Raw genomic sequence first — 23139 nt, 5'->3', positions numbered from 1 at the left:
CCTCCCTGAGAGATCTTCTTTTATCTTCTCAGGTGATTCCTTGATTTATTCATAGTTGATAGAATGAGTTATTTTAGAGAGTGGTTTTTGTTTGGTATTTTTGCATGGCTGTCTAATGCCCTTGCTCCAGTGAACTGAACGAAGAGCTGAGGCTCTCTGCACGTTTTCTCTTCCGATTCTCTGTGAGAATGTGTGCCAAGTCTGCAATTGTGACTGAACTAAAAACGTTTGAGATTCATATGTAGAGGCAGTGATCTGCTGGAGTACGAGATCTTTCTTCTGTCAAGAAAATGAACAGTATGATTTGTCCAAAAAATGCCATACCTGTGGTGTGTTGGCAGTAGTGAGCAGTGCAAAAGCTTTTAAGCCATAGCTTCATACATTCTTTCAGATGGCTTATGCAGACGCTATTGGGGGGGAAAAAACAACCAACCAACCAACCAACCAAATGCACTGCCCTTCCGCTCTGCTGCGGCCATGCATGTTTTACTTGGCACACCTGTAGGGAATTGCAGTAGAAGGGCTAAATGGGTGTGCATGAAAGCATCTAGATGTGGGGGCTGTTGGAATGCCGTGTGTTTAAAAATGCCCAGATTAGCAGCTGGTCACCGAGACCCCAGCATGTTTGCATTCAGTTTCACGAGACACCCTTTGGAGGCAGAGCACAGTAAACGAACCCAGTGAGTCGAGGCGGTGGCACAGGACAGAGGTAGTCATCGCTGTCAGCTACAAAAGGATATGAGAAGGCCTGCCTGTAACCTGCAAAATCTGCATGTGGTTGCCAACCAAGGAAGAGTCCAGGAGATGTAAGAAGAACTTGAGAACTGGTGTCCTTTGCCCTCCATGTCAGGGCAACAGATCCTGGACTTCCTACCACTTGTTGTTGGGCCAGGTGTAATCGCCCACTGCTGGGTGGATAGCTTGAACATCCTTCTCCTGGTTGCCCAATTGCTGGACAGACTTACTTGGCACCAAATGCTTTCTGGTGCTTGTGAGTATGAGACCGAGTGAAACATGTTTTGTTTTCAGTTTTTACGTCAAATACAGTCATCTTCCCCCTTCTATAAGGTCTGGTGTAATTTGCTATGTTGGTGGTACAAGGGTGTAGCTGCGTTTCCTACTTGTCTGCCACCTTACAGGTTCAATAGACACTGGCTTTAGACCTCAGCTGAACGCAAGAGTTTTTTCTTTCCTCAGGCAGGTGACAAAGAATTAAATTTCTATTTCAGCTTGTTAGATTTCTCAAAACTACTTGAGTTGAAATTGAAATTAAGAATGCTGCTTTTGATAGAGAACTAGAGAATTATAAACCAATGGTCATGTGCTTTAGGAAACAGATGTGCTCAATAAAATATTTCAAATTACAATTCTGATTATTTTGTGGTAATTCCTGGTGTAATTTTACTAGTTGTAGAGGTACCTGACGATGTCATACTGATTTGAGCAAAGCCCTGTGTGTTTACAGGTGTGATTTCAAATTTACCTGCTTTGGAAGACTTTAAGGGGCTGATCTTGAACACTGCATCTCTTGATGATGACCTCGTTTCCCAGGATTGTTGCACCACTGCGGAAGCCAACTTGCCTTCCCCACCCGCCACTGGATTTGTATATGTTCTTTGAAGAGTGGAATTCTAAATAAGTATTGTTGGTGCCTTCCTTTAGCTTGGACACCTGCTGTCTGGAATGTGCTGGTGTCCCTCAGTCCACTTTTGTGAGCCTTGTTTCTGTAGGATGAGTTGTCAGGGAAAAGGAGGAAATGTTTGAAATTCTATGTGCCAGTGCAGGACGCCAGACGAGGTGGGGAAAGCCAATGATGTTACACAAAGATTGACCTGAGGGTGAGCAAACCTGGTGGGGAGTTAGGGGAAGGGAGACGGCATTTCTTTCTTGAGGTTTTGTTGTTCTGAGTGGAATGCTTGGTATTCTGAAAGTCTTTGCGTGATGTAATTTGTCCTTTTTGTAGTATGGATTGAGTGGCTGGTTAGCAGCGTTCACCGCCTCGATCCGGCTTCTGATAGGCAGTTACACTGCGATCACTGAAACTCATTTTGACAGAGAGTTCTGCCCTCTTCTCCTTGCAGCTTTTCTACCACCTACCAGATTCTTGCCAAATTTTCCTGTTACAGCAGCCGCATGAATAAGATGTTATCGCAACCTCTATTGCTTGAGGAAGATGATATCACTTACTGCATGTCAGAAATCCTTTGAAACAAACTACTCTCCACTAAAATAAAAGTCCTTTTCAGCACAGGGACAGGTATGTTATGTTACAGGTCCTTGTTTTTTAAAATGTAGATATCCAGGAATTGTGAAACTAGCTAATTGAATGCCAAAACCTGAAGCATATGAACATTGTTGGGTCTTTGCTGCTGCGGTCTATTTTTCATTTTGGTTTTGTTAGATCAGGTGCAAACTTTCCATTTATTTTCTTGTGGCCAAAACTTTTATCTTGCCTTTCACTTGGCCTCTAAGCTACTGAAAGGAGAAGAGAGAAACTTTTTCAGTCTTTCTCCAGGCACTCCTTTAAAAAATTAAAAATGCCTGTACATCAGCAATGCATGCTGTGACAGCATAATCTATTTTTTTCAGTAGTTCTGTGATTCCCAAATACATTTTTGCACATCAGATAAACTCACAAATGTGACATTCATAAACTTCTGTCGAAATGAAAAGTTTTATCAATTAAACACATGCTATGTACAATAATTTAGGAAAGTTATGAAAAGATACAGCATATTTAATTGAACCATCAATTACCTAGTTTAATAAAAGGCTACGTTTATTTGCATCTGTCTTACCCTGTCTCTGACAAAGGCCAGTATTGTGCTACGTGGGGCGGGAAGTTTTGGTCTGACACCATGAGCAGGCAAAGGGGCTGCTCTTGTCATCTGGTGATAGGTGTCTTTCCTTGGTGATAAGTTCCTGGATTAAATATGGTTGAGGTAGCTGGAAGGCATTGTCAGCAACTGTGCTCACCAGATTGCCAGGCAGAATAGTCATCGAGTGCAGGCAGACAGCATGGAGTGGTTGCCATGGGGAAATGCAGTTGATGCTACAGCAGTTTGGGAGGCCTGAATTTTCTAAAGGTATGTGTCCCCACCCCTTTCTGGCATTTGGTTGATGTGCTTTCACCTCTATTTTGTAACTTCTGTTGTGCATTTGGGAATGTGGTGTGACTGGGGGCAAAAAATAAAATCCTAAAGAGAACCACCCCCCAACCCCTGAAGTTCTCTATGGGCAGGAAAATGTTAATTTGCAGCATGTGCTTGGGTATGCCACCTGACTGCCTTGCATTTTAGCTGCCTGTCTGGTGTATTTCAGTGCGAGAGAAGAGCAGGGAGCCAACAGTGAAGCCTTTTTGTTACATGGTGGTAGCTATGCTGTTTGAATGAAGTCAAACTTTGGTCATCTTTACTAGCTAGTTTGGAGATGTAAGCAATAAACCCTTGCAGGAACCTTCTCCTTCAAGTGCAGTAAGCAAAAATATTTCTTATAAGCGAAGTGGGAGAATGCAGTGCTGTAGATCCAATGTAGAGCTTGGAATTACAGGGGTTTATTTTAAGACATGTAATAGTTTGAGGGATGGACTTCCCAGTCTCTCTCTAGATGATTGTGTTTAAAGAACTGTGTTAGTTCCGTGTGAGGTAACAATATCCCCACGATCTCAGCCTTGATGCTCTAGGATTAGCTCATTTAACCATCAGTCGAAGGCCTGCTCTTGCAAGAGCTCATGTAGAATCCCAGCCTGATGTGCAGCATTAGGTGAAAGGATCCTGGTGTTTGTGTGTCACCATTCCGTGCCCTTCCTAGTGCCTTGCCTCTGCTTAAAATCAAGATGGTTATTTCCTTAGGGAACGTGTTGGCAATCCCTTAGATGACTGAGTGCTGGGCACATTTGGAGTAGGAATCATAGAATTGCCTTGGTTGGAAACGACCTTTCAGATCATCTAGTCCAACCATCAACCTAACACTAACAAAAACCATCACTAAACCATGTCTCGAAGCACTATATCTACCCGTCCTTTAAATACCTCCAGGGATGGTGACTCAAGAGAGGAGCCTCTCTCTGAGGTCAACAGGACATCACTTCAACAGTGGCATCGGTTGTAAGGCTCTCAGCACTTAGAATCTTTGAACTGTATTTTTTAGCATAGCATACTGTTAATCCCTCTTTCTTGAACTATATGCATTCAGGATATTTATAAATGAGTTCATAGTCTTGGACACCATGAATGCTTAGTCTTCAACAGGCTGAAGGTCTCCAGTGTGATCTCTTGCCTCTCTGTTTCCATAGCAGAGGGCACCTGTATGGTTTATGTTGACGCATGGGTGTTTGTTGCACTCAGCATTGGATTCTGAAGAATATTCTACAAGAGCGCCAGTATTCATTGTGCTGTGAATACCTTTTGAGAGTACAAATGACTTTGGTGGTTTTGAGAGACATCTTTGAAGCTTTGTCAGCAGTTTCGGTAAGCACTGCATGTGGCTTTTGCACAGCTTCCAAGTTCTAACCATAGCTCTTCAGTCACTCTTCCAACAGTATCCAGGTACCTCTCCAGATTCCTGTGTAGGCTGAACAGTGCTGCTTGGAGTTGCCTACATTTTAAACGTTAGGGTGAGAACACTCAAAAGGGGAAGCAACTGGAAATAAGTCTTAAGTTCTTCATGGTATTTTCAGAACTTCCATTCAAATTACACCGTTTCCATTTAATTTTCAGTATTGTGCGATTTGAAGAAACTGATTCTAAGATGCACTTTTTGTCTGTATATGGATATAGCAACAGGCAATCGGTGAATACCCACAGGATTACTTTGAAAGCGCAAAAAGGTCACCTCATTTCAAGAATTTGTGTGCACACGAAGATCACATCTTGAAGATGTGTTCGAAGAACTTGATTTTGGGCAAACAGCCTGCCTCTTTCATGGTTATGAGAAGGAGATGTGTAAAACAGTCTGTGTATAAGACAGTCTTAACTGTTAGTACAGCACAGGCTTAGGCAGGCTTATTTTGCTCATTAAAATATATTGGTATAGTATGCAGAGAGTGTTACAAAGACTGGGGATAATATCATATGTGCATGGAAAGAGAATCAAGCTCTTCGCCCCTCCAGTCTACCTCTAGACCTCCTTCAGGAGGAAATAAAGCATGATCTTTACGGTCCCTTCCAACTCTAACCATTCTGTGATTCTGTGTGTTATGTTACGTACTTCTCTTAAGAGTTCTTAATGGCTAGAAGTACTGAAGCTTTGTTCTTGAGGCCAGCACAGTGGAAGTGACCACCAGGTGCAGACCCAGATGTTGTGCTGGGCCACAGTCTGGTCTCAGAGTTGAAAAATGTCACTGGCTATGTCTGTGTACGAAAGGAAAAGCCATTGTCTTGAAATTCTAGGCCAGCTGAAGGTTAGAAAAAGTTAATTCTGGCCTCTGCAAATAATTAATTTTACCTTGAAATTACTACTACTTAGCGATAACCAAGAAGTGAGCTTTCCTCTTTGGTTGATAAAGATCCCTTTTTTGAATGTTAATGCCTTCTGTATTTTCTGTACCATGTTCTGTTTTCTTTTTGTGCTGGAACATACTGCGTGGTAGACCTATCATGAAATGAGTAGTGCTCCTTACAGTTTTTGTCCATTTTTTTTATTGTCTGCTCTACTATTTTTATTTATTAAATTGGGTATTCTTGCAACAATTTCTGGAGAGATGGGTTGCTAGTTCTTCTTCTTCAGGCTTATCTATAATCAGTCTGAGAGGAAGAGAGTGACTTTTTCTTTCTTTTCCCCATTTTTTTCCGTTGTCTCAGGGTTAGCCAGACTTTTGACATTTTTGCAAGTGTAAGAGCAAAATGTGTGCTGTGTGATGAATGTTAAGTTTCTGCTGTGTCTACACTCCAGTTCTGGTTAAAATTGGCCTCAGATACCATTGAAAAATGACACCTTTGCGTAACTTGTCAAAATCCTTGATAGAGCTGTATTGGGGGAGACTAAAAGAGTTGGTAGTTGAGATGACTGATGTTAATTTTTACCAATCCTTGCTAATGGAGCAATGTTTCCTTAAAAGTTTGAAGACTTTGAGAGACTGGCGACCTGACAATACGTGATGTTACGTCTTTACTCTCACGCCTTCTCAAGGAAGGCTTGGCTCTAAATTGCAGCTGATGGTAGTAGCTGCGTGTAGATATTGAAGGATCTTTTTCTAGGAGGGGGATCTGCGTTTTGTAGCAGTAGGACTGACTGATTAGAAAGGTGCAATTACTACTATAATTTGAGCTAGCTTCATTGAAATTGGAGAGTCTGACATTACCAACACAGTCATGTGACAACATTTGATTGGAGAATTAATTCTGGGTTAAAAACTGCCTTTTTCTGTGCTGGTGAGAGGGAGGGAGCATAGTGGGAACTGCCAACGTAGCAAAAAAGAATTCAAGGTTTCTGTGGGAAGTTTATTGATGACACATTATTCTAATGTCTAAAGGGAGTAGAGGTTGCTGCCCGGTCAGGTCTGTGTCCCACCTCCCCTCACTCAAGCCCGGTGAGACTTGAGAAATGCTTTCCTCTTGTTGATCTGGAAATTCTGCATTTATTTCTGCCTTTTAAGGATGACAGGTGTTAATTTTAATATAAGTATGTAGCTTTTAAATGTAAAAGGTACTGGGTAATGCTTTCTGAAAACATAGCTTTGCCCTCTGGCCTAGCAAATGGTTAAGCAATGCCGCACCAAACAGGAGCGTTATTGTATGTAAATTGCCCTAGTTCTGTAGTTATATTAACACCCACTTAGGAACCTGTCGAAACAGGTATGAGTACATTGAGACAGCTTATGTTTTAATTATGGGCTATTAATCTTACTTTATGGAGGTGCTTAAACAGAATTCACCGCCTCTATGTCCTTCTGTCGCATGTCCCTTCTACTTTCATTTCAGGTCTTCCTAGGTTGAAAAAAGTGGGTGTGTTGTTTTGTTGCCCCAATAAGGTGCTTGGGAGGGTATCATGAACCCCACTGATAGCATTTGGACTCTTCCAGGGTTTGAGAGCTCTGCATCCTCTCCGGAGTCTATGGTTGTAACGATCAAAGGCATGCAAGCTGACGCTACAGAGAGCTCTTGCCCCTCTTGGGAGGAATGGGGAAAAGGGTGGCTTGTGTGGGCAGATCTCAAGAGGTCCCTTCCAGCCTCAGAGATTCAGTGAAGGTTGGGTTGAAGCCGCACAGGAAATGCAGCCATGTGTGGTAGGGGAAGAGCACGATTTGAATGACAGTGTGTGACTTGCTATATGGTATCTTTTGGATAATGGCCCAGAATTTTTAAACTTATGTCATGTGTTCTCTATCGTTCATTCAGTTGCTATCTGCATTTTTCTAAAACTTAAAAGTTCAAGAAGAACTGATTTTTTTGAAAGTATCAAACCCCCAGGAAAATAGTAGCTTGCAGGGCTTCTTTTTGTAGCTCGTGTACAGAAGTTGGCCAGGTGTTCACAGAAACCTTTTCTTCCTGGTAAACACTACTCCTTGTTGCTTTTCCAGGCTCCTTGTCCTGCTTTAGGTTACAAGCCCCCCTTTTCTTGGGCTCAGGCTGCACTCCGCAGTGTAATGGTGTCTCATTCAGGATTTACAGTGCTTTCCCAGTTTAACTGCCTGTGATCCACAATTCTTCATCTGCAGTAGAGGCTTCTTTGAGAACGTTTCGTTCAAGAAGCTGTGGCAACCAGCTTGATTTTTAATCTCTTTAGGAGAGCGTTTGCATTCCTATTTATAAAATTAACCTGAGGAAATACAACAGTCTAACTCACAAAACACACTATTTATGCCACATTAGAAAGGAAAGTGCGGTACTAATTCTCTTACTGTAGGAAACTGTTGAAGAGCTTGCAGGAAAGCTAATGCTTTCTGGGCTATACTAGGCTCAAATAAGCAACTTCCTATATATACTTTTTCCACTTCAAAATTGTTACCTTCTGTGTAAGTGCATCATATCTGAAGTACTAAATGTAAGGTCCGTGAGACTTGCTGAGGTTATTAATACTGTTTTCACTTGGACAAGAGGGACTGAGCATCCTTTGCCTTGTGAAAACTTCTCTAATATGGGGTATTTTGATATATATCTTATTTGGAACTCTTCTGACTTGTAGACCCCACCATCTATGACTTCTGTGTGTCCTGAGTTGATGCCTTCCGTACTCCCTCCCATCCCTTTACTGCATAAAATTTGTAAGCTGTTCACGTTGAATCCTGAACTCCTGTCAAAACTTGTTGAACTGGTTTGCTTTCCGTAACTTGTACTTTGACTCAATTCCTTACTCCCTTAACATGTCCTTCGGGTTGTATTTGTTTTCTGTACCTCACAGGCTTTGCGTAAACAGTCTTCCTATTGTTTTCCCGAGTTAGGTGGCAAGGAGCTCAAAGACAAGATGGGAGAGAACGTGGCTGTGCATCATCTGGTGTTTGGTGGCTAACTGGTGACTTTCTCACATGTGAATAGAGGGTTCTGAGCGAGGCCACGAAGATGATCAAACTGACGGAGAATCTGCCCCGTGAGGAAACACTGAGGGAGTTAGGTCTTTTCACCTTGGAGAAGAGAAGGCTTGGGGGGACCTCATCACAGTTTTCCAGTACTTAAAGGGTGGCTAAAAGAGGACAGAGGCTCTCCCTTCAGAAGGAGCCACATGGAAAGGATGAGGGGCAGTGGGTGCAAGGTGCACCAGGAGAGGTTTCATCTTGACACAAGAAAGAAGTTTTTTGCAGTGAGAACAATCGACCACTGTAGCAACCTCCTCAGGGGTGTGGTAGAGTCCCCATCACTGGAGGTTTTCAAGATGTGTCTGGACAGGGTGCTAGATAACCTCATCTAGGCTCCCCTTCCCATGAGAAGTTGGACCAGATGATCGTTCGAGGTCCTTTCCAACTTGGGCTGTTCTGTGATTCTGTGAATAAACTAAGCAGTGTGACTAACCATCATTTCCAGTTAGTCAGGTGCTATCAAAGGGCACAGAAATCAGTCCTCTGACTTCGTGCAGCTTTTTAGGAAAGCAACTAGAACCCACAAAGAGTGTGTGAGACTTGAGGCTTGGGAATGTCATTTTTATATAGCTTTCCAAATACCGTGCTTCTCCAGAATATGGAAATACACTACTTGATTTCTGCAGAGTATCCACTCTTTTTGGGGCTGGGGGGAGTTTTTCTGCACCCGCCATGTAGTGTTGCGGTGCACCATTTCAAGTTGTGCTTCCTTCAGCAGTGCCAGGGCTGAGTCATTTTTGCATAAAGCTTGTCTCAGCCATTCCAAACAGCTACTTGTTTCCTGATGGAAAGTTTCTGCACACAGAGCCTTTATAATCTGGACATTCAGAGCAGAGGCTGCGATTGTCATGTTGTACATTTTTTGAAGAGTTTTGTGAGACGTTAATTAGGAAATTATTCTAGTTTGGAGGGTTGGAAAAGACCAGAAGCGAGTGAGACGTCTGGAGAAGGAGAAGCCAGCAGAAGCTGGAAGAATCTGGGGTGTTGCCCGTTTCCTGCAGAAAACCACTCCCTGTTGTGGGAGGGCTGTCAGCAGGAACATAAAACTGTTTCTTGCTGTTGATTTTTGTGAGCGTAAGGAACTATGCTGAGAAATGTGTGGTTTCCCTTTTCTCTTCCCCCTCCTTCCAGTCGCTCCTGAAACTTCCACCATGCTGTGACCTGTTTCTGTGATTAGTTACTGCGGCAACTTCATTGAAAAGTTTCTTGGTACCTTCTTTTCAAAGGTGTCACCTCTGCTGCTTGGAGCTGTAGAGAAGCCCAAGTGTGAAGAAAATGCTTTCCTGGGCAAAGGGGATAGGTCTTAAAATGGAGTGGTTCATTTGCATTCAGATGGCACAATCAGTAGAACTGTCATTTGAGGATGGTAATAGCGGCTGATTGTAGGTACTTTTTGATGAGCAGCTGAGGAATGTTAGTGGGCTGCTTCTTTTGAAATTACTTAATGTTTTTCTGTGTTATCCAGAAAAGGGTGCAGATACTGAAAACAATCTGAATAGCCAAAGAAACAGCAATGAAATCAAGCTGTTTGTAAAACCTCTGTTGAATCGTGAGTATTCTCTCAACAGTGAGGCTGTAAGCGTAACTGTCAGCTGCAGAATCCACAAATAGGAAAACAGCATCGGGGATTAGATCTTTAAAAAAAACCTCAAACAGAAGTGCAAGAGGGATGAATTAAAAATTTGGGGACTTTATGCTGTGTTTGTGCTACAGTCAGTTTTTAGATGCTCTTGGGTATAGGCATTGGAGTCGCTACAGCTGATTTTAACCTGCGTTAATAGAAAAGGCCATCTGAAGACTAGTGGCACCTGAGCTAAATAGATGTGTTTGAATTGTACCTTTAAGCAAATATAGAATTAGAGCAAACAACAAAGCACAAAGTATACCAGTGGTTTACCTGACCCAGGTGCAGGACCCTGCACTTGGCCGTGTTGAACCTCATGAGGTTCACATGGGCCCACTTCTTGAGTCCGTCCATGTCCCTCTGGATGGCATCACGTCCCTCAGACATGTCAGCTGCATCGCTCAGTTTGGTGTTGTGCGCAAACCTGCTGAGGGTGCCCTTGATCCCACTGTCTATGTTGTTGATGAAGATATTGAACAGCGCTGGTCCCGATATGGACCCCTGAGGGACGCCACTTGTCACCGATCTCCATCTCGATGTTGCGCTGTTGACCGCTACCATCCAACCAATTCCTGATCCACCCATCAAATCCATACCTCTCCAATTCAGAGAGAAAGATGTTGTGGGGGACTGTGTCAAAGGCCTTACAGAAGTCCAAATAGATGATATCCTTAGCTCTTCCCTTGTCTGCTAATATAGTTACTCCATCATAGAAGGCCACGAGGTTGGTCAGACAGGACTTGCCTTTGGTGAAATCATGCTGGCTGTCCCCTTGAGTTTAAGTAGTGAAGATGTATGTTCAGATGAAATACATGTTTTAGCAAGCATTCTGGTTATGCTAACAGACACGAAAATGGAGGAGCTTTGGTAAAGTAACAGACTAGCTCTGTGGTAGGTTAAAAAAAGCAAACCTCAGAGACAGTTGAAACTGAATACAGGCAGGACAATTCAGAAGAGTGTCTAAGACTGCGTATCTGCCCTAGTCAAAGTTATCTTTCCTTCGACAGTTAAAATATTGCAGCCTGTGAGATTTCTCATTTTCACTAACAACTACCTGTCTTCTATAATTAGAAAAGCAGTTTATTGCATTCTCAGAAGAGATGAAAAACTGACCATGGTCAATTTGAACGCATCTCATCTCTGTTGTGTACCGCTACAATGTTCTGTATTTGAGATCAAGAGTAAACTGTGCAAAAATACCCCCAAAATGCAAATTAAACTTTATGTTTATAATATTTCTTTTCTAAATCACTGTAAAGGAATCGTTATGGTCAGAAAGAACTGTCATTTATTCTGTCGTCTTCTCAGATACTGCAGGTTAAATAATTTTTAGCTTTTTCCATTGAGCCTTGTATGCTGGGCTGAAAATTGGTGGTTCAGAAGCTGATTCATGTGTAGTCCATATGCTCCTGCCTTAGGTTTGGTGCTGTTTATCAGAAAAGGTGGAGCAGGCTGATGTCGGTGACTACAGTTTCAGTCTTCTGATTTCAGTCCGCTACTAAAGGACTGTCAGAGCACCAGCTGCTTCTCAGACTGTGTTTCAACAATGAATGTACTGCATTGTTCAGGCTTCTCGCTATGAAGCATTATCTTAGCTAATTAAAAACTTCATTCCTGTCTTATTTTTGCTCTTCAGTTTGAAAAAATGCAGGCCACAGTGACAAGGTTAGTCTCATCAGTGTCATATACAGAAGAATAGTATGCCCGTCTTCAGTGTTCCCCTTTTTATACACCTCACAATAACATTAGGTCTTACAGCTTTAAACTTTGAATTCGTTATGGCTGCTGTACTCGTTACACATTTTTAGTGTCACAGTTGTCTTTTAGGATACAGTCTTCAGTCTGTCGGTAGGCTAGATCGATGACCTGATATTTAACCATGTCTAAAGCCTAGGTTATTTGAACAGTCCTGCTCTTACCCAAGCTGGGACCACCTGTGTGTTAATTATAGGTTACAGTTATGCTAATACTGGTGTTATTCTCTAATTCTCTAATTTTGTCAGCCTCAATTTTTGTGTTTAGTTCTTGGAAAACTGAAAGAGGGAGGCATAGCATGCATCTAAGCCAAAATGCGTTAGGAACAGGACCGTTCAGTGAATCCCTATGAAGACACTGCTTGGAGATGTCTGCTAGTTCTTAGTATCTATGAGCTAGTTTTTGTATGTATGTGCAGTGCTTGATTTTAATAAAAATATTATGAGACGTGAAGCTTCTCACCTTGCAGATGTGAAATGTGTGCAGTTTTACTTGGTCAACAGAGTAGCATAATTTTGCTAGTTGTGTTTTATAGGACTGATTTCTGTGAAATTGTGTTAATTTACTACAGTTACTCATTTACTCTTGTTATCACTTGCATCCAGTACCGTGTTTTCCTGTTATTTTGCCTGGATTTAATATGGAGCTAAATGGTTTGCAGTTATGTATGCATCTGAAACAGCCTTTAGAATATTAAAATTCTGTTATTTGGGTTCAAGCAGGATCCTCTACTTGCCTATCTTTTAAGATCAGTCCCAGTAATGTGGAGTCGTCATCCCCCTGAGCCAAATTGTTAACCTTGCGTGTGTTATGCTGTTAGCCGTGTTTTATAATACGGCCTACTGCTGTTCTGGGCCACTGCTGTCTTGAAAGCCACGTTTCTGTGATCTTTAGTGATCCAAGGCTCATACGACCTGTAAGAGCTTTAGAGTTTAGCTGGAAGCGAGGCGTGATCTAAGGAAGATGCTTTAGAAAGCGGCCCGTGGCAGTGCAGCTCCCTTTTTCGGAGAAAGAACAACCAGGGGCAGCATACAGCCTCTGGTAGCTCTGTACAGAAGAAACATCAAGGTGCGCCTCTGTTTAGAGAACAGGGACTTTTCAAATTAATTTGCTGTTGTAATCTTTGTTTTTGTCATGAGGATCTGTCATGCCATTAAAAGAGATGGAAGGAAACAAGATAGGGGAAAAGCAGTTGTTATGGGGAGAGGAATGCCTGTTCCAGGTTTTTTTCCCCCCTTGTTTTGGAATGTGAAGTAGGGTGGGAGAAAACATATAGGTCAGGAATGTAGACTTGATGACAATATTGTAGGGCCTCTCTATGAGATCAGCTAAAAGAGCTTGAATAAGTGGTACAAAGTCATGAAATAACTAGCGAATACTTAATAAGAGTAAAGAAATACTTATGAGACAAGCCTATACTCAAGAGGAAAGCTTAACTTAGTTAAAAAGACAAGTTGGCCACTATGTCTAGAGCAGTACCAGCTAAATCATGGGCTGAAAGAAAAATATGATGGTAAGATGGTACCTTAATTACTTGTGAAACTATGGCTACTGACTCCATACTACTTAATATTTTGTCTGAAATGTTACTGAAATGTTACTGACTAGCACTTTAATGACACAGATTGTGTGGTAGTGCTATGCTCACTCACAACCCCTAATGCTAAGTAAATAGTATGCTCGAGTATGACAGCAGTAGCAGCATGAAGCTTGTTTAGCGTGGGGTTGTGTTCACAAATCGGAAATATACTGGTGTGACTAACTTTGTTCCTCTTGCGCTTCCAGATGGATGGAGGCCTGTCTGAATGAGGAGCTGCCTCCCACAACAGAGCTGGAAGAAGGATTGAGAAATGGAGTCTACCTGGCCAAACTTGGAAACTTCTTCTCCCCTAAAGTGGTTTCTGTGAAGAAAATCTACGATAGGGAACAGACCAGATATAAGGTGAGAGCTGATGGCTGTAGATACTGCTTTAGGTCGATATCTAAAATAGGAAAATATGCACACAGAGGTACTGTGAGCAAATAAACAGAATGTTAGTTTATGTTAGTATTACCCGAGAAACTCCACCTGCACTCTAGAACATTGGTTAAGAGTGTGTGTGTGTGAACGTTTAGCTTTATATCTGAGCTTGCACTATGTGAAAGAACTTGTCATAAGCAGTCAATGTAATCTGTATAGAAGACTTCTGACTTCTTTTCTGTAAGAGTACTGTTTTCACTGTCCGTCTTAATGAACCTCCCTCCTGTTCTTGGCAGCTGTGACATTTTGTTTCTTACTGCCCTCCCCCTTGTTCCTGCCTATTTTTATTTCAGGCAACTGGTCTCCACTTCCGGCACACAGATAATGTAATCCAGTGGCTGAATGCCATGGCTGAGATTGGTCTCCCCAAGGTAATTTCTATGTTGTAATGTGCAGATAAATAAATAATACTAGAAAAGCTTTATGTTCCGTTATGTTATGTTCTAGTTTAGAAGAACTAGACTTCATCTAGTTAGTTCTTCATTTTCTAGATTTGTGTCCCTATAGAAATTTTGTCCTAAAACTTGCTGAAAGATTTCATTCTGCTATGTATGTGCGTCGTGGTTTAACCCCAGCAGGCAACGAGAACCACACAGCTGCTCGCCCACTCCCCCAGCCAGGATGGGGGACAGAATCAGAAGAGCAAAAGCAGGAAAAAACTTGTGGGTTGAGACAAAGACCATCCAACAAGCAAAGCAAAAAGCCATGCATTCAAGCAAAGCAAAACAAGGAATTGATTCCCTGCTCCGCATTGGCAGATGGGTGTTCAGCCATCTCCAGGAAAGCCAGGCCCCACCATGCGCAATGGTCACCTGGGAAGACAAACACCATCGCTCCGAACGTCCCCTGCTTCCTCCCTCTTCCCCAGCTTTATATACTGAGCAGGACATCCCATGGCATGGAACATCCCTCTGGTCAGTTGGGGTCAGCTGTCCCGGCTGTGTCCCCTCCCAACCCCTTTGTACCCCCAGCCCTCACTGGAGGTGGGGTGAGGGGCAGAAAAGGCCTTGAATGCCCAGCAACAACAAAAACCACCAGCGCGCTATCAACACCACCTCTCATCCAAAACACAGCACCACACCAGCTGCCAGCAAGAAAGTTAACTCCATCCCAGACGAAACCATGACAATGTGAAAATGATTAGGAGCAAAAATAATTCCTCCTTCTGTACCATATCCTTAATATCACTAATCTTGCGTAACATCTGCATTACATTGTTCTTGCCATGCATTCTTTTGAGCAATATCTGAGCTACAGTTTCATTGTGGCAGTTTTTTTAGAAATCTATGCTGAAAGAAGCAGTGCAACAGAAAATACTATTGTCATGTTCTCCATGTCTTCAGATTTCCCTACGAAATTTTCAAATCAAGTTGAAATGTTCCTGGTATAGCTTAATCAAATATAAATTATTGGCTTCCCTAGCGGAATGGCCAGATAAGCTCCTCTGAGCTAATTAACACTGTTGCCTGAAAATATATGGAACCGTGGCAGTGTTGTGCCGATAGTCAATTTACATGCAGGGATAGTAAGTAAATTTTTTTTTAATGTGGTGGGGGTTTTTTTGTAAGTAATTTTATGCTTAGTCTCACCAAAACCAGCATTACGTAGTTTAATATGATGTATGATTTGTTTGCATACATGCTTGCAAATTGAACGCTTTATTTTGGGCAAAACTTTTCAAATAACTTGTTGAGATTTACTAGTTGAGCCTTGCTGGGATTTATGATGGTTTTGTGGAAATAAGTTTGAGATTAGGAAATATTGAAATGCACTGTTGATGTTGTTAGGTGAAAATGAACGAGGAGGGAGCTAGACAGAGAGAAGTTAAGTGCCAGGTATGAGTCAAAATTTTCAGATGTAAGCGAGTTTTGGGGGGAAATAAATATGTGAGGACATGTTAAACTGCGCTGGGGTCCAGTACAGTGACAAAGAGATACTGGTGCTTTAAGTATTTTCCCATGCAGAAGAGCCAGGAAACTGATGCTGTGGAATTGTGAGGGTCCTTCAGTTGCTCTTGCCTTTACAGAAGGAGCAATGCTATTTTGTGCTCATAGGCAACAGCAAGGAACCTTCCAATAACTAGAAAGTAATATACCTTTTCAGCACTTCCGCATGAACTGACACTTCTAGTATTGGCCCCTTTGCGTTTGAGACTGTCTGAAAGCTTTTGGGTCCAGCTAACTGGAACTGTAGTGAGCAGAGCACCTCAGTGCTGGCCTCTTTCCCTTTGTCACTATCTCTTCTCTTACTTCTCAATCCTATTTAATCAGAACAAAGTCCTCTTTTCTTGCTTTTGTTGTATTTTTTTCACCTCTTGGCTTTCACCGAAGTCCTTGCTAATACCTCATGACCCAATATCTTGGTCATCAATGGTATAACCAGTGGGGTTGAGTGCACCCTCAGCAAGTTTGCGGACAACACCAAGCTGAGTGATGCAGTTGACATGTCTGAGGGATGCGATGCCATCCAGAGGGACATGGACGGACTCAAGAAGTGGGCCCATGTGAACCTCATGAGGTTCAACAAGGCCAAGTGCAGGGTCCTGCACCTGGGTTAGGTCAACCGCCGGTATCCATACAGGCTGGGAGATTAAGGGATGGAGAGCTGAAGATGTCTGCTCCGTGCAGAGTTTTTGCATCGTCAGTACTGGGACCGGTGTGTCAGTACTGGGACCAGTGCTGTTTAACATCTTTGTTGGTGACATGGACAGTGGGATTGAGTGCACCCTCAGCAAGTTTGCTGACGACACCAAGCTGTGTGGCACGGTCGACACGCTGGAGGGAAGGGGTGCCATTCAGAAGGACCTTGACAGGCTTGAGAGGTGGGACTGTGTGAACCTCATAAAGTTCAGCCAGGACAAGTGCAAGGTCCTGCACCTGGGTCATGGCAATCCCAGGCACAAATACAGGTTGGGCGGAGAATGGCTTGAGAGCAGCCCTGAGGAGAAGGACTTGGGGGTGCCGGTGGACCAGAAGGTCAACATGAGCAGGCAATGCGCACTTGCAGCCCAGAAAGCCAACCGTATCCTGGACTGCATTAAAAGAAGCGTGGCCAGTAGATCGAGGGAGGTGGTTCTGCCCCTCTGCTTGGCTCTGGTGAGACCCCACCTGGAGTACTGCATCCAGCTCTGGAGACCTCAGCACAAGAAGGACATGGACCTGTTGGAGCGAGTCCAGTCGAGGGCCACAAAGATGATCAGAGGACTGGAGCCCCTCTGCTGTGAGGACAGGCTGAGAGAGTTGGGGTTGTTCAGCCTGGAGAAGAGAAGGCTCCAGGGAGACCTTATAGCGGCCTTCCAGTACCTAAAGGGGGCCGACAGGAAGGATGGGGGGGGGGCTCTTTATCAGGGAGTGTTGTGATAGGACACGGGGTAACGGCCTCAAATTGAAAGAGGGCAGATATAGATTGGGTATCAAGAAAAAATTATTTACTGTAAGGGTAGTGAGGCACTGGAACAGGTTGCCCAGGGAAGTTGTCAGTGCCCCATCCCTGGAGGTGTTCAAGGCCAGGCTGGATGAGGCTTTGAGCAGCCTGGTCTAGTGGGAGGTGTCCCTGCCCAGAGCAGGGGGATTGGGACTAGATGATCTTTAAGGTCCCTTCCAACCCGAACCATTCTGTGATTCTGTAATGCAGGGGAGTTGAACTAATTGACCCTTAAAGTTCTCTTCCAACCCAAACTACACAAAAGCACACAAAAGAAAGGGTGTACTCATTCATGTGTGTAGAACATGGGCAGGAAAAGAGGAGCACTGGTTTGGGTGGTAGAAACAAAAGGAAGGATTGGCACTTCAAGTAGGATTGGCACTTCAAGTAGGAGAAATGTTGGGCCAGGGCAGAGAAGCTTGAAGAGTTTCGTTGTGTGGGCTGTTTCATTAGTATACTGCCAAAGAATTGGACCTGTCACAGTTATGCGTTTTGGTTGTAGAGAGTGAATATAATTCAGACTAACTTTTGTTTTATCTTTAGATATTCTACCCAGAAACTACAGATATCTATGACCGCAAGAACATGCCACGCTGTATCTATTGTATTCATGCACTCAGGTAAGGCGTGCTAGGCACAGATCTAATTGCTTCTGAAGTCTTTCTGCAAAACTGAAAGGCGAGAGGGGACAGATCTGAACTGAAGGCTGGATGGGGATGAATTTTCTAGCAGACCAATCTTACCAGGTCAGAGCAAAGATCATGAAGCCAGTATTTTGCCTTGGGCAGTGGCCAAATCAGATACAGATGGAAAAAGAACCAGTCAAGTATGATGTGATTACTACCTTCCCATCCGAATTCTCGCCCTTCTTTGCTGTCTGAGGCAGAGCTAAACAATTTGGGGCTTAAAGGAAAGCCCGAAGCCCTCAAAGGTGTTTGTGAGAAAGGAAAACAGTAGTTTATCTAGGGATCAGTCAGATCACTGAATGAAAGCCAGTGCGGTCGCAGCATTGTACTGCAACATGGGTATCTTGATGACCATAGTAAGTGATCAAGCAGGAGCTGTTGTTGAAAGGTCTCCTAAATTTTAAAATCTCAGATAGACCAAGTAGGATAACTTTTCTTGAAAAAACTGGGAGGATTCATTTGTTGATGCTGTGCTCTTCAATTTGACAGGATGGCACGTTGCATGTGTGTTTGATGTTTTGGGGATTTTTTTTGGTTTGGGGTTTTTTTTTTTCCCTCTCCTGGCTAGCTGGTTTGAATGCAAGTGTGGCTTTTGGAACATGTTGAGATTTTTATTTAAAAAGGATTCCTTTTGTAGAATTTATTATGTGATTGAATGCTGGATTGTATACATTTAGGTCTTCATCTGTTGCTTGCTCGGTTTCAGTTCTCAGGAATGGCTTGTTCTGTTGCCAGTGTAAATTCCATAGAGATGGATTGCATTTATCTGAATTTTATCTGACATTTCAGATTGCTGTAGATGAAATTAGTATTTATAGAAGAGAGCTTGATCCCAAATTTAGATCTAAAATGAGATCTCTCTAGAGTAAGTTATTTGGAGTTTATAGAACAGTGAGGAGAGGGCCTGTGGTGGGGTATGCCACTGTCAAGAACAGTGCTCCTTTTTCTATAGGTTATGGCAAAGTTCTTTGCTTGCTGGCAGCTTTGTGGTAGCTACTGCAGCTGCTTTACGCCAGGAGTTGGCTGGCATACATTCTTGTTACGTGTTCTTGGTTATATCCTGGCCATTCCCACCCCCCCCCCAGACAGTCGTCTGAATCGTGGAAAATCAACAGCTTTCCCAGGAAAATTAAGTTGCTGTTGCTGTACTCCTCCTAGATCATGTATTAGGAAAAGAAATTTAATTCAGGGAGCAAAACTAATAGATGCAAATGGTCCCAGAAGTTAAAGACTGTAGAAGTTAAAATCTTTCATCTAATAATACCTTTTTTCATACTACTTTTTTTTTTTTTTTGAAATTTTTGAACCTTTTTGGCCAAAATGTTCTGTAGCCGGTTTCTCTGCAAGGGCAGCTTCCTCAAGATTTTAACATAATTTTACTTATCAAGGGGAGAAGAGTAATTCTGAAATATAAATATATGGAAAAGGATGTTCTGTAAGAACTTGTTATTTTTTCAGGCTTAGTGCCAAAGTATATTCTAGTTAGGAAATAAAGATCTAGAATGCAGTTTTGTTGACAGTCCGTAGGTCAGAAATGTTCCTGTCTGGTATTTGTCTTTGGTTTTGTTTCGTAAGAAGAAAAAACTGCTTAGATTTATAAAGGTTGGAGATTTAGATTTGACACGTTGAGGTTATTTGCAAAGGTGAAATTGCTTACCCTCTATTTTTCAATCACATTAAAACGGAGTTTACTGGAGGAATGGATATGTACTTTATTAATAGTTTATTTTTAGTGTTCCTATATAATCAGATCTTTTAATAGGGGGTACATTTCCACGATCTGTGCTGAGCTGGCACGACAGACAAAAAGGAGAGAAGGTGCCACTCTTTCCCCAGTCCCATTTGTCCTTAGATGTATGGATTCATCTCTCCTTTGTAGCAGTTCCGTTTCTCGTCACGCTCCAAGTGACTACATTAACACCATTTTACTGAGCCAGATCAGCTTAGTGCATACTTACCTTCTCCTCAGCCCCCGGTAAGAGCACACTGACCCTCTCCACACACCTGCAGTACCGTGTCCATTTCTGGGCTCCCTGGCAGGAGAGAGACACAGACGTACTGGAGACTGTTGAAGGAAGGGTCGCTAAGGTGGTTCGCGGACTAGAGCAGCACTCCTGTGAGGACAGGTCGGGAGAGCTGGGACTGTTCAGCCTGGAGAAGAGAAGGCTCGGGGTATCTCAGCGATGTGTGCAGCTATCTGAAGGGAGGGTGCAAAGAAGGTGAAGCCAGGCTCTTTTCAGCAGTGCCCCATGACAGGACAAGAGGCAACTGGCACAAAGTGAACCACTGGAGGGTCCCTCTGAACATGAGGAAACACTTCATTTACTGTGAGGCTGACCAAAGAGTGGCACAAGTTGCCCAGAGAGGTTGTGGAGTCTCCACCCTTGGAGATATTCAAAAGCTGTCTGGGCATGATCCTGGGGAACCTGGTCCTATGTGACTTTGTTTGAGAAGGGAGCTTGAACAAGGTGAACTTGGGAACGCCCTTCCTAGCCTCAGACATTCTGTAATTCTGAAGTCAGGGTGGTGGACCAGTTACGTGCAGCTGAGGGGGGAGGAGAGGAGTCCGCTCACTCTTGGTGTTTATGAGCTGTTACGCTGGTTTACCTGAGTGGCTCCTTGAATCTCTATTTCCTAAAATTATCTGTGTCTTTGTCAGAACCATAAGGAAGAATTACTAGTTCTAAGTATTTGCTTATTTTCTTTTCTAGCCTGTACCTGTTCAAACTGGGTCTTGCCCCCCAGATTCAGGATTTATACGGGAAGGTGGACTTCACAGGTAAAAAAAAAAAAGTAAAAAAAAAAAAAAAGTACCGATATGTGTGCTGACTTTATCTCGTACTCTACTAGACATTATATAGATAATTAAAGGATTGTTATTGTTGTTATCCTAAATGCAAATAAAATTCAAAATTAATGTCTGTGAGGAGTTGTAGTAATTTAAGAAAAAGGTTTGGTTTGGGTGCTTCTGAGCCAGGCTGCTAAATAGCCATTGGTTTGCTAATCATTACTTTTGCAAAGAACAGCCCCTTAACTTTTTTGCCCCTGTGGTAAGATGCTTAGACCTTGCCTCCATCCCCTTGGGAGAGGTTTCGGTTTGGAAATTAGTAAGCAGTTCTGACCTCCCTTGGCGGTTTAAAGTAGAGGTGCCATCAGCTGAAGAAGAGTTTGCCAGCTGATCTGCTGCAAGAGATTCCAGCACAAAGTCTTGCGTCTTCCTCAAGGTGTCAGTTCCTTCAGATTTTTGCAAAAGTGTAAAATTCTATGTTTTGCATTAGTGAGGTTCCTGTCTGAGGGCACGCATCTAATTTAAAAGGTGCATAAACTTTATCTTCCTTCCTGCAGAGCAGTTTTTGATTGTACCTCTAAAATACTGAGCTATCAACTCTCTTTTTGATCTGTATGGTATTTGAGCATGTCTCAATATCCTCCATTCGCTTTTCTCAGCATAGTCTCTCTGCGGGGAAAAAAAGAATGCTAAAATATTGCCTGTGCATGTTCCTGACCTGTTGGCAGCAGTAGTGAGGCACCTCAGAATGATGGAGTCTGTTTCCAGCTCCTCATGAGAGTCATGTGTTGTTTTCTAGTGAGGAAGACTACCGAATATTCCCGTAGGCGTTTCTTGGAGAAATGTAGATTTTAGGAAAGTATACAAAATGTCTATCAGTTGTCACTTACTTTGTTTCACTTGCTGAGTTACGTTCAAAGTATTATTTAAGCAGTAATTGTAATTTATTCTAGTTATCCTATTTTTTTTTTCGTAGCGGCAGTTGGTATAGCAGTGCTGATTCCTAATGCATTTGAGCCTCTAATGCTGTTTTTATGTTTGTTTCAGAGGAGGAAATCAGTAATATGAGGCTTGAACTGGAGAAGTATGGTATTCAGATGCCTGCCTTCAGCAAGATTGGGGGAATTCTTGCAAATGAACTTTCTGTGGATGAAGCAGCATGTAAGGAAAAATGGAGTTTCATTTTATGTGATTATTCAAATCAGCAGATTAGATTATTTATTTTTTTAGGTGTTGGTTTTAATGCCCCCTGTTGTAAGACAGTACAGCCCTTTTGATAGGGCTTTGGGAAGACTGGGAGGAGGGTTTTCTTCTTTCCCTTTTGTATTTTTGTTTTATTTTCTTTGTGGAACATGATGATTAGACTAGCTAAAGTATTGTACTAGGCAGGAGTCTGCCATCTTTTGTCAAGAACACAAAGCCATCATGGGATGAGAGGTACTTTGATAATTCGTTTGCTTTCCAGTTAATTTCCAGATAATTCTTATGCTCTTTCCAGTTAAGCTCTCAATTTTTAACAGAGTTGTTGTGTTTGGGACCAACTGGCAGACTGTGACTTGTTTTTCAGTACATGCTGCTGTCATTGCCATTAATGAAGCAATCGACCACCAGGTTCCAGCTGACACTCTTATGGCAATGAAGAATCCTAATGCCATGCTAATAAATCTTGATGATCAACTGGAATCCACTTACCAAGACACACTGTACAGAGCAAAGCAAGACAAAATGGAGAACGCTAAAAATAGGGTAGATCAGTTCTTCTTTCAAACCATCTGTTTGCATGCATTGCAATTTTGTATTGAAGTGTAAACTGTGGGGAATTCACAGAATGCGTGTTACAGTCTTGTATGTATAGTGTTAGGTGGATTTACCCCTGGTGGTATTCTAATATGTACCCCAGTAACCTGTCTTCCTATTGTAGAAGATAGGCAGCAGTTAGCTGTGTTACTCTGTTTACCTGTCTGAAATATGGGCTGCATAGATGCAGAACTTGTGTCAGCCTTTATATGTTGGCAATGCTATCCCTCTCTTTTCATACAATACAGATACATTTTCCTAACAATGAAATGATGAGCGAAACTGACTGGTGCTCTCAGAAGGGATCAATGTTGTTTCTGAATGCTGTATATCGAATGTCTAGCTATGTGTACTGCTTTCTGTGCTCTACCGTGTGTTCATATTGAGCCACTACATTGAAATAAGGTGTTTCTAGGCTGTCTCTATCAGAGCGTGAGTGTGCTTACTTCATATGTGTTTACTTCTAGGGCTACTTTTTGCATGTGTAGAGGTAGCTTATGACCTATCATATCTCTATATAGATATACAGTTATT

The 23139-nt window shown here is 42.6% G+C and overlaps 1 protein-coding gene across 1 annotated transcript in view; it reads left to right on the top strand.

Annotated features, from left to right (window-relative positions):
* Positions 1-23139, top strand: part of IQGAP1 (IQ motif containing GTPase activating protein 1) — a 68502-nt gene that overhangs the window by 10453 nt on the left and 34910 nt on the right. The window contains exons 3-8 of the mRNA XM_074600058.1: positions 13677-13833; positions 14205-14282; positions 17878-17954; positions 20732-20799; positions 21856-21969; positions 22376-22554. Of these exons, the coding sequence (XP_074456159.1) occupies positions 13677-13833; positions 14205-14282; positions 17878-17954; positions 20732-20799; positions 21856-21969; positions 22376-22554 (673 nt within the window). The remainder of the gene's footprint in view (positions 1-13676; positions 13834-14204; positions 14283-17877; positions 17955-20731; positions 20800-21855; positions 21970-22375; positions 22555-23139) is intronic.

This window comes from Larus michahellis, chromosome 9 (assembly GCF_964199755.1).
Source record: "Larus michahellis chromosome 9, bLarMic1.1, whole genome shotgun sequence".
Classification (NCBI taxonomy): Eukaryota; Metazoa; Chordata; class Aves; order Charadriiformes; family Laridae; genus Larus; species Larus michahellis.
The sequence above is the reverse complement of the archived record's forward strand: the minus strand, read 5'-3'. Positions and strand labels throughout refer to the sequence as shown.